The 13,581-nt window shown below is 39.9% G+C and overlaps 1 protein-coding gene across 14 annotated transcripts in view; it reads right to left on the reverse strand.

Annotated features, from left to right (window-relative positions):
- COL13A1 (collagen type XIII alpha 1 chain) overlaps positions 1-13,581 on the reverse strand; it is a 263,539-nt gene that overhangs the window by 233,316 nt on the left and 16,642 nt on the right. For all 14 annotated transcript variants that reach the window (XM_040436364.1, XM_040436362.1, XM_040436356.1 and 11 more), the window contains exon 2: positions 4,861-4,930. In XM_040436364.1, the coding sequence (XP_040292298.1) occupies positions 4,861-4,930 (70 nt within the window). The remainder of the gene's footprint in view (positions 1-4,860; positions 4,931-13,581) is intronic.

Here is a 13,581-nt window from a genome sequence, read left to right on the forward strand (position 1 = left end):
TGCACTTCGGTGACACAGGCTCAGCCTGCAGCTGATGTAGGATATAGCACAAAATAACCACACTATCGATGGTTAAATACACTTGGTGATAGCTTGTGCTGGCGCACCACAAGTCACAAAATGGCCGCCGATCACCCCAGAAAAAAAGTGATCTAAAAACGCTCTGGGCAGCCTCAAAAAAGTGAGCAAGTCAATAATAGCACTTCAATGATCCACAGCTGCAGATCGATCACAGAATGAAGTCTTTTGGAGGAGTTAATCTGCCTAATCTCGCCCTAACGTCGCAGCTGCAACCTCTCCCTAAACTGATCATAGCAGAGTGACGTGCGGCGCTACGTGACTCCAGCTTAAATAGAGGCTGGGTCACATGCTGCACTGGCCAATCACAGCCATGCCAATAGTAGGCATGGCTGTGATGGCCTCTTGGGCCAAGTAGTATGACGCTTGTTGATTGGCTGCTTTGCAGCCTTTCAAAAAGCGCCAAGAAAGCGCCGAATACCGAACCCGAACACGGACTTTTACGAAAATGTTCGGGTCCGTGTCACGGACACCCCAAAATTCGGTACGAACCTGAACTATACAGTTCGGGTTCGCTCATCCCTAGTGCCTACTACATACAATGGAATGCGAGTCACAACAAACTAATTGGTAACTAATCAAATTTCTCTGTGAACGTCGGCGAAGCAGCTTAATCAAATTTTTGATAACTTCGCTCATCTGTAAAGCTAATATTCATTTTAAATGCACATTATTTTCTATGCATCCAGTGTGAATATACCACTATATATCAGGAAATCCGTTACATCCGTTTTTCCAGAATTAATGGATTAGCAATCACAGAGAAAGCACTAAACAATACATTACGAGTAAGGTTTCAATGAGTAATATATGAGTGTTTAGCAATTTTATCTTAAATAAAAATACAATTATAAAAAATAAAAAAAATGACAAATTGTAAGACTACAGTATCTATCAATCAGTATAACCTTAGACACTATTGTTATTAATAATAAATGTAGTCACTTGGTTTAATCATGTCACATGTGAAAATGTCATCGATTTGTCCAAAGGCTACTTTCACACTTGCGGCAGAGTCATCCGGTAAGCAGTTCCGTCGCCGGAACTGCCTGCCGGATCCAGCAATCTGCATGCAATCAGACAGCATTTGTAGACGGACCTGGATGCGGATCCGTCTTACAAATGCATTGCAAGAACGGATCCGTCTCTCTGGATGTCATCATTTTTTTCCTTCACATTTTTACCGGTCTGCGCATGCCGGATCTGGCACTAATACATTTCAATGTAAATTAATGCCGGATCCGGCCATCTGGCAACTGATCCGGAATTTTGGACAGAGAAAATACCTCAGCATGCTGCGTTATTTCCTCCGTCCAAAACGTCGTTCAGTGACTGAACTGAAGACATCTTGATGCATCCTGAACGGATCGCTCTCCATTCAGAATGCATTAGGATAAAACTGATCAGTTCTTTTCTGGTATAGAGCCCCTAGGATGGAACTCAGTGCCGGAAAAGAAAAACGCTAGTGTGAAAGTACCCTTAGTGCCCATGCACATGACCGTATGTATTTTGCGGTCCACAAAACACAGATCCGCCTAATTTTTTTTTGCAGATCCATTGTAACAATACTTATCATTGTCCGCAAAATGGACAAGAAATAGGACATGTTCTATCTTTTTTGCAGAACAGCCATGCGGACATACAGAAACTCAATTCATACAGAGTCATTTCCTATTTTTGCGGACCCATTGAAGTGAATAGTTCCGCATACGGGCCGCAAAAACAACAAAAACAGAACGGTCATGGAAAAAAATAAGCTTGTGTACATGAGCCCTTAGAGTAATGGGGTCATATTATTTTTTAGTAACAGCGCCACTATTACTAATTGGTTACATCTGGTATTGCAGCTATTCAAGTGAATGAGCCTGTACAGCAATACTGGATATGGCCTATGGGCATGAGTGGTGCTATTGCTGGAGAAAATATTAGATATAAACTCTGCGAACCTTGTAATATCCTGTACATACGTTGGAGTTTATTTGCACACCTATATCAAAACGAATGCCTGTTGGTTCCTTCTCTGTAATTATTTTCTTTATTAAAACAGTTACCTGTACTGCACAGTGGGTACAGGGAATATTACTGTGAGAATCCCAGGAAAGGTAAATTATTATACACTTTATTTAAAGGGAAAAACAAAAAGTAACTTCTGATCGTTCCTGTGCTTCGTGGTCTAATGTAACTATGGACAGTTTGACCAAAAAATCTAAGGTTAAGAACGCTATGATTTTTTAGAAAAAGAAAAAGAGCCCGCGTAATCGTGAAATAACAAAAGACACAACCTCAGACCATTGTGGTGATGGTAACAATCAACAACGCCTGCACAAGAGGTCAAACCATTGTACCCAGCAACACATGAATATCATTAAATCACCATCATTTCTAAAGAACCTGGATTTGATGAATATTAAAGCAGAGAGGTCGGGTCACTAGAGAATGACCCTGATTACTGCTGAGGTTTCACTCATGTCAAAGTTCAACTACAAACACAAACTGTGTATTAAGTGTCAATGCTTTACTGGAAACATTGCTTAAGATTTAAGGGTCCCGCACTCCCATGATCTGCATGATGTACCTGAATATAAAATTGTGTTCCTCTAGTTACCGAATCTGCACAGGTTAAGGTCACTTGTGAAGATGAAATCATACACTGTACTTCAGATCGGTGGAAAAGCTGTTCACTTCCAATATATTACTAAGGACTCATGCACACGACCGTTGGGTGTTTTGCAGTCCACAAATTGCAGATCCGCAAAGGATACCGGCTGTGTACATTCTGCATTTTGCGGAACTGAAGGGCCGGCCCCTAATAGAACAGTCCTATCCTTGTCCGTAATGCAGACAACAAAAAAACGGAATGGACATGGAAAAAAAAAACAACATTTGTGCGCATGAGCCCTAAGGTTAAGCTAATGGAGTACTGCATTTTTCCACATTTTAATGAAGAATCTGTTCTTAAGTTGGCCATACGTCGTCAGAACCCACCAATGTCAGCAGAACTGGAAAAAGAAAGCTTGCGCTGTTGGGTTTCCATGTAGCAAGCGATTGTCTGGAAGGCCCCTTTATTGCTAATGAGTGTCCGTTCAAACACTTGTTAGCAATAATCTGATCCAAACATCGGGCAGTGTAAAGGGGCCTTAAGAGAACTGGAAGGGAAATATAGTATTGCATGCACACATTCAAATATATGACCATCCATCTCATATATGGATGGAGGATATCCACCAGTGGGAGAGATGAATGAAATAACAAAAACACAACGTTATACTTTTTGAAGATAGAAGTGTCCACTGTGAGATGTGTAAACTCCATATAATCAGCTTATCTATGGTGGACCTAAAAATTGTCCAGGAATTAGGGAAACAAAATAACTGTCTGAGGGTTTCTGCACACATGAGTGTGGCACCATTAAAAAATGCTAAAATGACCTCTTGCATTTGTTTTTGGCCACCTATGGCTTCGCAGTGGCAGTTTTCCTGGCACTTTTGACAAAGTATTTCTAGCATTTCCTCCTCAGTGTTTTTTTCCCTATAGAGAAGGTGATGTTAAAATGCCTGAAAAGATGCCAAGAGCTACAGCATGCAGCATTTCTGAAAAGAAGCCACCTGAAAAAAACACCAGTAGCAAAAACACATCAAGTGTGTCCTGCTTTTCATATTTCCCATAGACCTCCTATAGACCTCTTCAAAAAATGCAGCATAAAAAATGGGGGCAAGAAAGCCCATACAACACCAGCAAACTTAAATTTGAAAGTACCCTCAGGCTGGTGTCGCACATAGGTTTTTTATGTTTTGATACTTTTTACTGCCATTTTTGCTGCATTGTTTAGACAAAAAATGTCAGCTCCAAATGTTGCTTGGAAGTCTATGGGAAATATTACATTCATGACAAAGAGGTATTTTTGTTGTGGTGTTTTTGACCTTGCATTATGTATTTTTTGGGTCAATTGCATTTTCTTTAAATCATAGTATGCAATTTTTTTATATTTTTTTGCCCTGCTCGAAAACTAGTGCCATTGTGTGTTGGCGTTTTAGCATGGCATTGTTTTTTTTACAAATATATTTTCCCCATACTGCTCTACAGAGGAATTGAAGCTATAGGGGTAGATACTTTCCTATACAAAAAAACAGCAAGAAGAAATGTCAGGGAGTAAAGCATACTATATGGGCAAAAAAAAGCCTCAAAAGTACCGAAAAAAAACAGCTACAAAAAATAATGACCAAGTCACCATTTTTAAGGAGTTAAGGAAAACAAATTGCAGAAGATCAGTGCATGTCCAGCTATTATCACTATATTGCTGGAGAAGCCCATTAGGCCTACTTCACACGAACGTGTGTGATCCGTGGCCGTATTGCGGCCCACAAATTGCGGGCCGCAATACACGGCCACAGTTCCGTGTGCATTCCGCATCACGGATGCGGACCCATTCACTTCAATGGGTCCGCAAATCCGGAATAGCGGAACGGCCGCACAGAACGGGACCCCTCGGAAGCACTACGGAGTGCTTCCGTGGGGTTGTGTCCCGTACTTCCGTTCTGCAAAAAGATAGAACATGTCCTATCTTTTTGCGGAACAGGCGGATCGCGGACCCATTAAAGTGAATGGGTCCGCGATCCGATGCGGCTGACCTACGGCTGGCGATCGTGCAAATTGCGGGCCGCAGCACGGGCCACACACGTTCGTGTGAACTCGGCCTTAAGCCTATATATACCCGATCTGCATACATAGATTTATACATTTATTAGCACATAGTCATATAATAAAAAGAGAAGAGATCCTTACCAGGCGGACACAGACATTTAACACTTGTGTCTCTTACTTCTCTAAGTTTTGGCAGATGAGCTTGCAGTTTCTGTGGGGGAAAGGGATAAAAATATATTTAGATTTCATTAAGTGAAGCATTAATTGAACATGGCTCATTTACTGACGTGACCAAACGTGATGTTACCACATCTGGGAATGAAAAGCAGACAAGATGTGGTGCAGTGTACAGTTCTGTGCACACATGTTGGCGGTTAATCAGATCCATGGTTCTTGTAAGTGTAATTGCTTTCAGCATTTCACGTAAGGTTCCGGCTCCATGATCTTAACCAGGATTTAATATTTGAAATTAGATTTTCCTGTCTCTGAGCACTTGCTGATAAACAAATTGAACTGAACAGTCTTTGCACCTCTGGATGGTGCAGGATATAGTTTCCTGCAGGACTGTGAGCCAGGCATAGTGCGGGCAGGTGCAGCGCTGCTCTCTTCCCTTGGCAGAAACGTGCCAACGTACCTCAAGATTCTGTGCTGGCTCCATTTCAGTCCTGAACTGTGTATTATACAGCGGAATATTATAGAAAATGCTGTATAACATGTTTAAATGTATGTCTGGCCAAATGCATACCCAGCATAAATCCTAAAACTAAGACTTCAAATAGGGACATGTTCACACGTGACAGATTTGTTGCCGATTTTCTTCCACTTCTACATTCATCTGAATGTGGCGTGCAGAAAACCATGCACATCCTGCAACTTTTTATGTTAGGGTGAAGCGGCCACGACCTGAGACATTTACAGCAATTTACACCAGAAAACTAAAAAATACTTATAAGTGAAATCTAGTTCAGCTAATAGATTTCAGGTTCTAGAGAACAGACAGCAGAAATGTGTTGGGCCTTTCTGCAATGCAGTTTTTGTGGCAGCTTTTCATTCAGTTTTTTTTTTTTAGCCAAAGCCATATGTGGATTAAAAAAAGTGAAATGGTAAATAGAAGGAAATAAGTAGAGAAAAAAAAGAAAAAAAAAGATATACTTTTCATTCCTACTAGATCCACTTCTGACTTTGTCTTAAAAAACTGCATTAAGAACATCATGCATTTTTTTCAATTAAGACAATTTGTAACACGCGTTTTTTTTCATCAGGCATTTTTCAAGTTCACTAGAGAACTCCTAAAGAGAATGCCTAAAATACAAACCACAACTACAGAATCCTGGGGAGATTTATCCAATACGCCAGTCTTAGGTGTCTTTCACCGGATAAAATGCACGATTTTTCTGCGTGAGTGCAAAGCTTTTTAATGCGTTTTGCACGCGCGTGAGAAAAATCAGCATTTTTGATACCCACACCCGAACCCGGACTTTTTCACAGAAGTTTGGGTTTGGGTTAGGTCTCCTGTAGATTTTATTATTTTCCCTTATAACATGGTTATAAGGGAAAATAATAGCATTCTTAATACAGAATGCTTAGTAAAATGTCCATTGAGGGGTTAAAAATAATAAACAAATTTAGCTCACCCCATCCACTTGGTCGCGTAGTGGATCTCCTCCTTTTTTCTTCTTTCTTCAGGACCTGGGTAAAGGACCTTTGATGACGTCAGTGCACTCATCACATGGTCCATCACCATGGTGATGGACCATGTGATGGATCGTGTGATGGACCATGTGATGAGCGCAGTGACGTCATCAAAGGTCCTTTACCCAGGTCCTGAAGAAAGACGAGAAGATCCGCTACGTGACCAAGTGGATGGGATGAGTTAAATTTGTTTATTACTTTTTAACCCCTCCATCCCTAATTTACTTAGCATTCTGCATTAAGAATGCTATTATTTTCCCTTATAACCATGTTATAAGGGAAAATAATAAAGATTGGGTCCCCATCTTGATCGTCTCCTTAGCAACCATGCGTGAAAAATCGCACCGCATCTGCACTTGCTTGCGATTTTCACACAGCCCCATTCACTTCTATGGGGCCTGCGTTGCGTGAAAAACGCACAATATAGAGCATGCTGCGATTTTCAAGCAAAGCGCAAGTGATGCGTGAAAATCACCGCTCATCGTCCTGATTCAGTGCGGGTGCAATGCGTTCACCTCACGCATTGCACCCCCGTGGAAAACTAGCCAGTGTGAAAGAGGCCTTAGGGATGAGCAAACCCATGGAAGTTCGGATTCGCCGGGTTCAGCCAAACTTCAGGTCAAAGTTCGGGGTCAGGACCTGAACTTGACCCAAACTTGACCCTGAACCCAGACCCCATTAAAGTCACCCCAACCTCACTTTATTATTTTCTGTTATAACATGGTTATAGCGGAAAATAATAGCATTCTTAAGACAGAATGCAAAAGAATATGGCAATTTTGGGATAAAAAAAAAAAATAAAAAATCACCTAATCATCTTGATTGCGTTGCCATCTTCTATTTTCTTTCAGCAGGACCTGCACGTGGTGAGCGCAATGAGGTAATCGCAGGTCCTTTCACGGCAGTGCAATCAAGTGGATGAGGTGAGTTGTTTTTTTTAACCCCTAAATTGCCATATTCTTTTGCATTCTGTCTTAAGAATGCTATTATTTTACATTATAACCATGTTATAATGGAAAATAATAAAATGACCTGAACCCTGAACCCAAACTTCAGTGAAAAAGTCCGGATTCGGGTACTTGAACTCGCAAAGTTCGGTACAAACCCAAACTTTGCAGTTCGGGTTCGCTCATCCGTAGTCAGTCTTGATCTCTCTGCGCTGGAGTAATATATGCCTAATTTATTAAAAGGCAGATTAGTTGCATCTCTGGCACTCCGTGCGCCAGAAACTTAAGTCTACACCAGCTATTTGCATGCACCATAATTTGTGACTTTTTTACGCCACAATTGTGACGTTAAAGCATTAGGTAAGGTTCCCCACTGCATAAAAAAAATATATATAATGCTCTATACCCTATTAGTAAAGCAAGAATGAAGCCAAAAGTCCCAAATAAAATCACAGTTTATATGGTGTTTTATTCAGCAAATATTTGACTCCAGCATTGAAACACTGGAAGAAAAATGCTGCAAAAAATGTGCTGTTTTTCTAAAAATGCAAACCACTCTGAAATATATTTTTCACAATAAACCGTGGGCAATTATTTTTATAATCTTATTCAATTAAAAACATTCAGCCAATAAAAAAAAAAAATGTAAAAAAAATCTAGGGGGGAGGAAAATTACCGTAGATCTTGACTGTGTAACTTTTTTTTTTTACTGGCCTAGATTGTTTTACCCTACATTTATTTCCTCTCCATTGCTTTTTGCCTAAGACATTGCTAGGTTGTAAACCATACCACACACATCTGATTGTTGCATTAAAGGGATCTATCGGGTTTTAATGATGTATTTACCACTTCAAATAACAACCCATCAGAAGAAGCCTGTAATAGAGCATCAATGAAAGCCAACAAAACACTATCAATGAGGTTTTAAACATCAAAGCTCTGGTGCATTTAAATGGTCACAATAGGGGAGATGGAGGGTACTGTTAAAGGGGACTGTTCCAAGAATAGCAGTAAAGTCAATCAGCCATATAACACCTCATGTGTAACTGTCACTGTAGGAAAATGCACAAAACATTACATATACAGGAAACAGCTTTTATACAGTGATGGTTGGAGGACACTGTGGGAATCTGCACAAAACTGGTAAAGTACTACATCCCACCCACCCGGAGGACTAAACAATGGTGACATATAATATTCTGCCGCTCTGAACGGCATTTATCTTAAAACAGGAAATCGTCAACCCTAAAGCAATCTCACATCGCGAGAAGGAAAATAATAAGACACAAGAAAAGTTAAACGGACTTTCTCATATATAAGAAAATTTGATTCTCTAACTAAAACACAATGATTTGCACACATTGATGATTAACCCCTTTAAGACGTGGCTAAATGTGGCTTCCAGAACACAGCATTTTTACCTTGCATATCCCCCCAAAAAAGTACGATAAAACGTATTTTATAATAATAAAAGAAAATATACAAATATAATTTTTTTTAAATTGTAATTAAATATCTGCCAGATGTATTATACGTGCCTCAAGTGTCATGTAAGATGTGTGGCACTTTATCAATAACAATGGTCTCGCAGAACGTTGTAATGATCAGGGATTAAGCGGAGCAGCCACAGTACCAACTTGTGTAAGTCCACATGATACCAGAATACTGACACAATGATGTTTTTACCTTACTGTGAGAGCCATGACCTTTTCATGTTTTTTTTTATAACATTGGCATCTTTTTGCAGTGCATGAAATATAGCTTCAAATTTATACACGGGAGTTAAACAGATAGGATCAGAGTTTTCCCGTGGGGTGTGATTGACAGCATCTTTCATGGGTGATTGCAGGATCACAACTGCTGTTCCTCTGTGATCACAGCAGCTTAGAATAACTGGGCTGAAGCCAAGGTTTGCCTTTACTCAGGATTATATAGTAGTAAATTAAATTACTGTAACTTCCTATTATATACCTATTACCCGAATTGCTTCCTTTACAAATTCCTCTCCTCAGAATTCAGCCTCCACTTCCAGCACTGATACTCTATGAATAATGAGGGTCTATCAAGATATGCTGAAGAAGCTCCTAACAGATTCTTCTTACTTTCTGTTGACAGAATATAGGCACCAAACATAGAGCCTATATTTTATTGGCCTGGGAGAGTAAAAGTGAAGAGACTGGTTTCACCAGCACCTTCTCTCACCTATTACCTAATTGGCAACACAGGTAATGTCTATATGGACAATTAGCGGATGCACACAGGAGCGTGGGGGACAATGGCAATCCTCTGATCAGGTGAAAATGTTTTATTTGTGATGGCTCACCTAATTGTTGCACATGGAGTGGGTGCCCCAACCGATATAGACACACCCAGTCTATAAGGTAAAGAGTGAATATCAAATACAGAAAGGTTGTGCACGCCTCATTTGGAGGGATTCATCCAATGTGATTGTATACAAGAGGTTCCTATAGTGTAGTGGTAATACATTATTTTATTATACATATAATTAAAAAGAATATGAAAGTAAAAAACAATATCTGATGTATAAAAAGTTTTTTCGGACAGTGTCAGAGATATTCAACAACGGGGACCGTAGTAGATGAGACCATGGTATGGTTAGGTCCCCGTAATGGATATCTTGGATAGTCTTCAAAGGGTGCTATATGGCCATTTGAAGACTATCCAAGATATCCATTACGGGCACCTAACCATACCATGGTCTCATCTACTACGGTCCCCGTTGTTGAATATCTCTGACACTCTCCAAAAAAACTTTATACATCAGATATTATTTTTTACTTTCATATTATTTTTAATTATATGTATAATAAAATAATTTATCACCACTACACTATACTGTAGAAACCTCTTGTATACAATCACGTTGGATGAATCCCTCTGATTAGGTGGTAGCATGTACTTTACGTATGAATTCATTTCTGAACCCACTAAACCAGAGGGGATGTATTTGTTAGGATATCTCATAGACATCCTAACATCAAGGGCAATTGACCAATGCATTTAATATGTACTTCAGAGTTAACGCCATAAGTGAAGTCACTGAAAAGTTGGTATCCTCAATGTTTTTTTTTTTTTTTTACTATGGAAGTCAGTAGAACAAGGTATTAGAATGGTGCACAAAGTCGTGATGGCATCATACTGACACTTCGGGTGGAGCTGAGGAGCATTACATACTGGCACTATGGGGGGAGCATTGTATATATTGGCACTACAGGGGGAGCATTATATACTGCCACTTCAGGGGGGAATAGAGAAACAGTATATATATCACTACAGGGGGGCTTATATATATATATATATATATATATATACACACACACTGTATATACATAAATATATATATATATATATATATATATATATATATACACACACACTGGCACTATGGAGGCAGCATTATATGTACTGGAACTACAGGGGGTATTATACAGGGAGAACTACTATTTGATATTTCATCACTGTGGTGTTAATATTAGGTCCTTGTTTAGTAATAATATTTGACAACTATATACATATATAAATTAATTTGAGGGGGGGGGGGGTCATATGCTTTTTAACCCTGATCTTTTAAGACCTTAGCAATACTCTGGCATACTACAATTTGAACTGACTGTCCCATTTTGCCCAGGGCCACATATTGTCTAAAACTGGCTCTGTACATACTGATACCGCTGGGCTGCCAAGGAAAACACCTTCACATTTCTTTGGTATATAAATTAGCAGTAGTCTCATTTTGCAGAAAATGCATATGTGTAACTGTGCCTATGTACTGTATAAACAAGACTTTGGAGTTAGGAACAGTTCCTCCCACACAACCTAAAGCAGCAGGCTTTTTGATCTTGCTGGGATAGAATAAAGACAAAACATTCTTAAACAACATTACATCCCTTTTGATACAGATAGTATCTATATGTGGGTAAGGAACATGAGGGACATGACCACCACAACCAAGATACCATCTAAATTGGCGTGGACCACACAAAAAAAGGACTTCTGCCCAGTGAAATGTCAAAGCCATTAATATGCACAAGAGGGAGCTAGAAATTAAATATTTCCACCTAAAACACAGAAACTTTAAAAAGAGGTATCTAGACCAGATTTGCTGTAACAGATTTTAAGTTCCCACCATATATGATATACTGCCCCATCTTCTTAGAGAATTAGTCATGAGCGGAGTTTTAAAAAATTTGATACGGCCGCTTCGCCAAACTTCGCCAAGAATTTTGAATTTGTTACAAAGTACTTTGTCACAAATCGCATTTCATTGTATATAGCGATGGCACCCGCCCATCATTTAATCCCCAGATGCTGCATTCAAAGCTGATTGCGACATCTGAGGCCTTTCTGGGGTTATTTAGGATCACCTCATCCATTTTATCACTGAAAGGCTGTCGCGGACACCAAATCTCTCGCACTCTGACGTGATAACATCATCGTGCCTGGCCAGCGCGCTAACGTGGTGATGTCACATGTCAGCAGGTGCAGGATTTGGCGGGTTTTCTTCTATCGAGATGAGGCGAGTATGTTTTGGGTTTTTTTACTGCGAAAAATTTATTAATTATCACAAGACGGCAAGAAATTCGGATTTGTGATGAATCAAATTTTTCCTGAAATTTGGATCGAATTCCACCTTCAAAAGGACCTGCGTGGAGCGTGATGACGTCACCATGGGCAGTGGGTGATCACGTAGTGAGGTCATCACGCTCTCCACAGGTCCTTTGGCGGGTTTTCTTCAATCAAGATGGGAGCGGATGGCCACTCCGCGATCAAGTGGATGCGATGACTATATATAGATATATTTTTTAACCCTGTATTAACCCCCGAGAGTAAGTCTCAGATGTTGCGATCAGCATTGAATGCAGCATATGACTGGGGTGGGGGCACGGAGCGATTGACATTTCCAGTCATTGCGTGCGCACCATACAAAGAAAAGTGAAAAGTGACAAAGTAATTTGTAATGATTCAAATTTCTTGACTAAGTTTGGCGAAACTGCCAAATACAATATTTCAAAACTTTGCTAATCACTACTGACCATAAATGAACATTGGCTGGACTTGCCAAATTCTGGGAGATCAGTCAACAATTTAATGTGTATAGAGGCAGCCAACTGCAGCCCACAGAAGACATGAACATTTCAACATGATTTGTTCCAATAGGAGATAAATGGTACCAGGGGTGTCACAGTGAATGATCTCCCTTTTTACCTAAACTTTTATGCTCTGCTGAGCCAACAATGAATATTTATAGGGAACATTGGGGATTTAGCTGTTGGCTGAACACACTACAGTTGAGACTTTATGTGGATGACAGTCAGATCTCAATGTCCAGACAGAAGTATTGACCTCATTCTGACTACTCATCCTCTTAGGAGATCAATTTCCTTTGCTTGCCAAACAGAAGCAAACAGAGACACCATATTTTACTGTCCACTGTCAGGTAACCCCTAGATGAATTCCCAATTGCTTAATATTCTTGTTGACAAGGACATACGTCAGGAAGAGGTACATTCCAAATCAGTTGGGACACATCAGCATTTCACATGAGACATTAAAGTCCCCATCAGTGTCACTGGTGTGGTGGTCAGTAGGTAATATTAACATTAGGTAGAGTATTACGGGGTGTTTGCAATGGCTTCACACCCTGTAAAATCCAACCTGACCATGGTGAATGTCAAATGTTATTAAGTAATATTTAGGAATCATTAATGGGGTTAAGATGGCTCCACATTATTTCTGGGAGATAAATCAAAGTTGTCCTTTATCGTTGCAAAACATTCAACAAAATTCTCTATTAGATTTTTATCAGGTTTCGCATTTGATCTCCTCATTCAGGGATTGTTATGATTTTATGGTAAGAGAATGAAAACTATGCTGATATCAAAAGGTAATTATGAAAAAAGGGTTCTCTCTAAAATGTACAATTTTCAGTTAAAGGTCATTTGTCAGCAGACCTATACCTATGAAACTGGCTGACCTGTTACATGTGCACTTGGCAGCTGAAGACATCTGTGTTGGTCCCATGTTCATATGTGACCACATTGCTGAGAAAAATGATGTTTTAATATATGCAAATGAGCCTCTAGGGGAAATGGGGGCGTTGCTGTTACTCCTAGAGGCTTTGCTCTCTCCTCAACTGCCACACCCCCTGCACTTTGATTGACAGGTCCAGGCAGTGTAAACATCATCACACCTTCTGGGCCCT

This window comes from Bufo bufo, chromosome 6 (assembly GCF_905171765.1).
Source record: "Bufo bufo chromosome 6, aBufBuf1.1, whole genome shotgun sequence".
Classification (NCBI taxonomy): domain Eukaryota; kingdom Metazoa; phylum Chordata; class Amphibia; order Anura; family Bufonidae; genus Bufo; species Bufo bufo.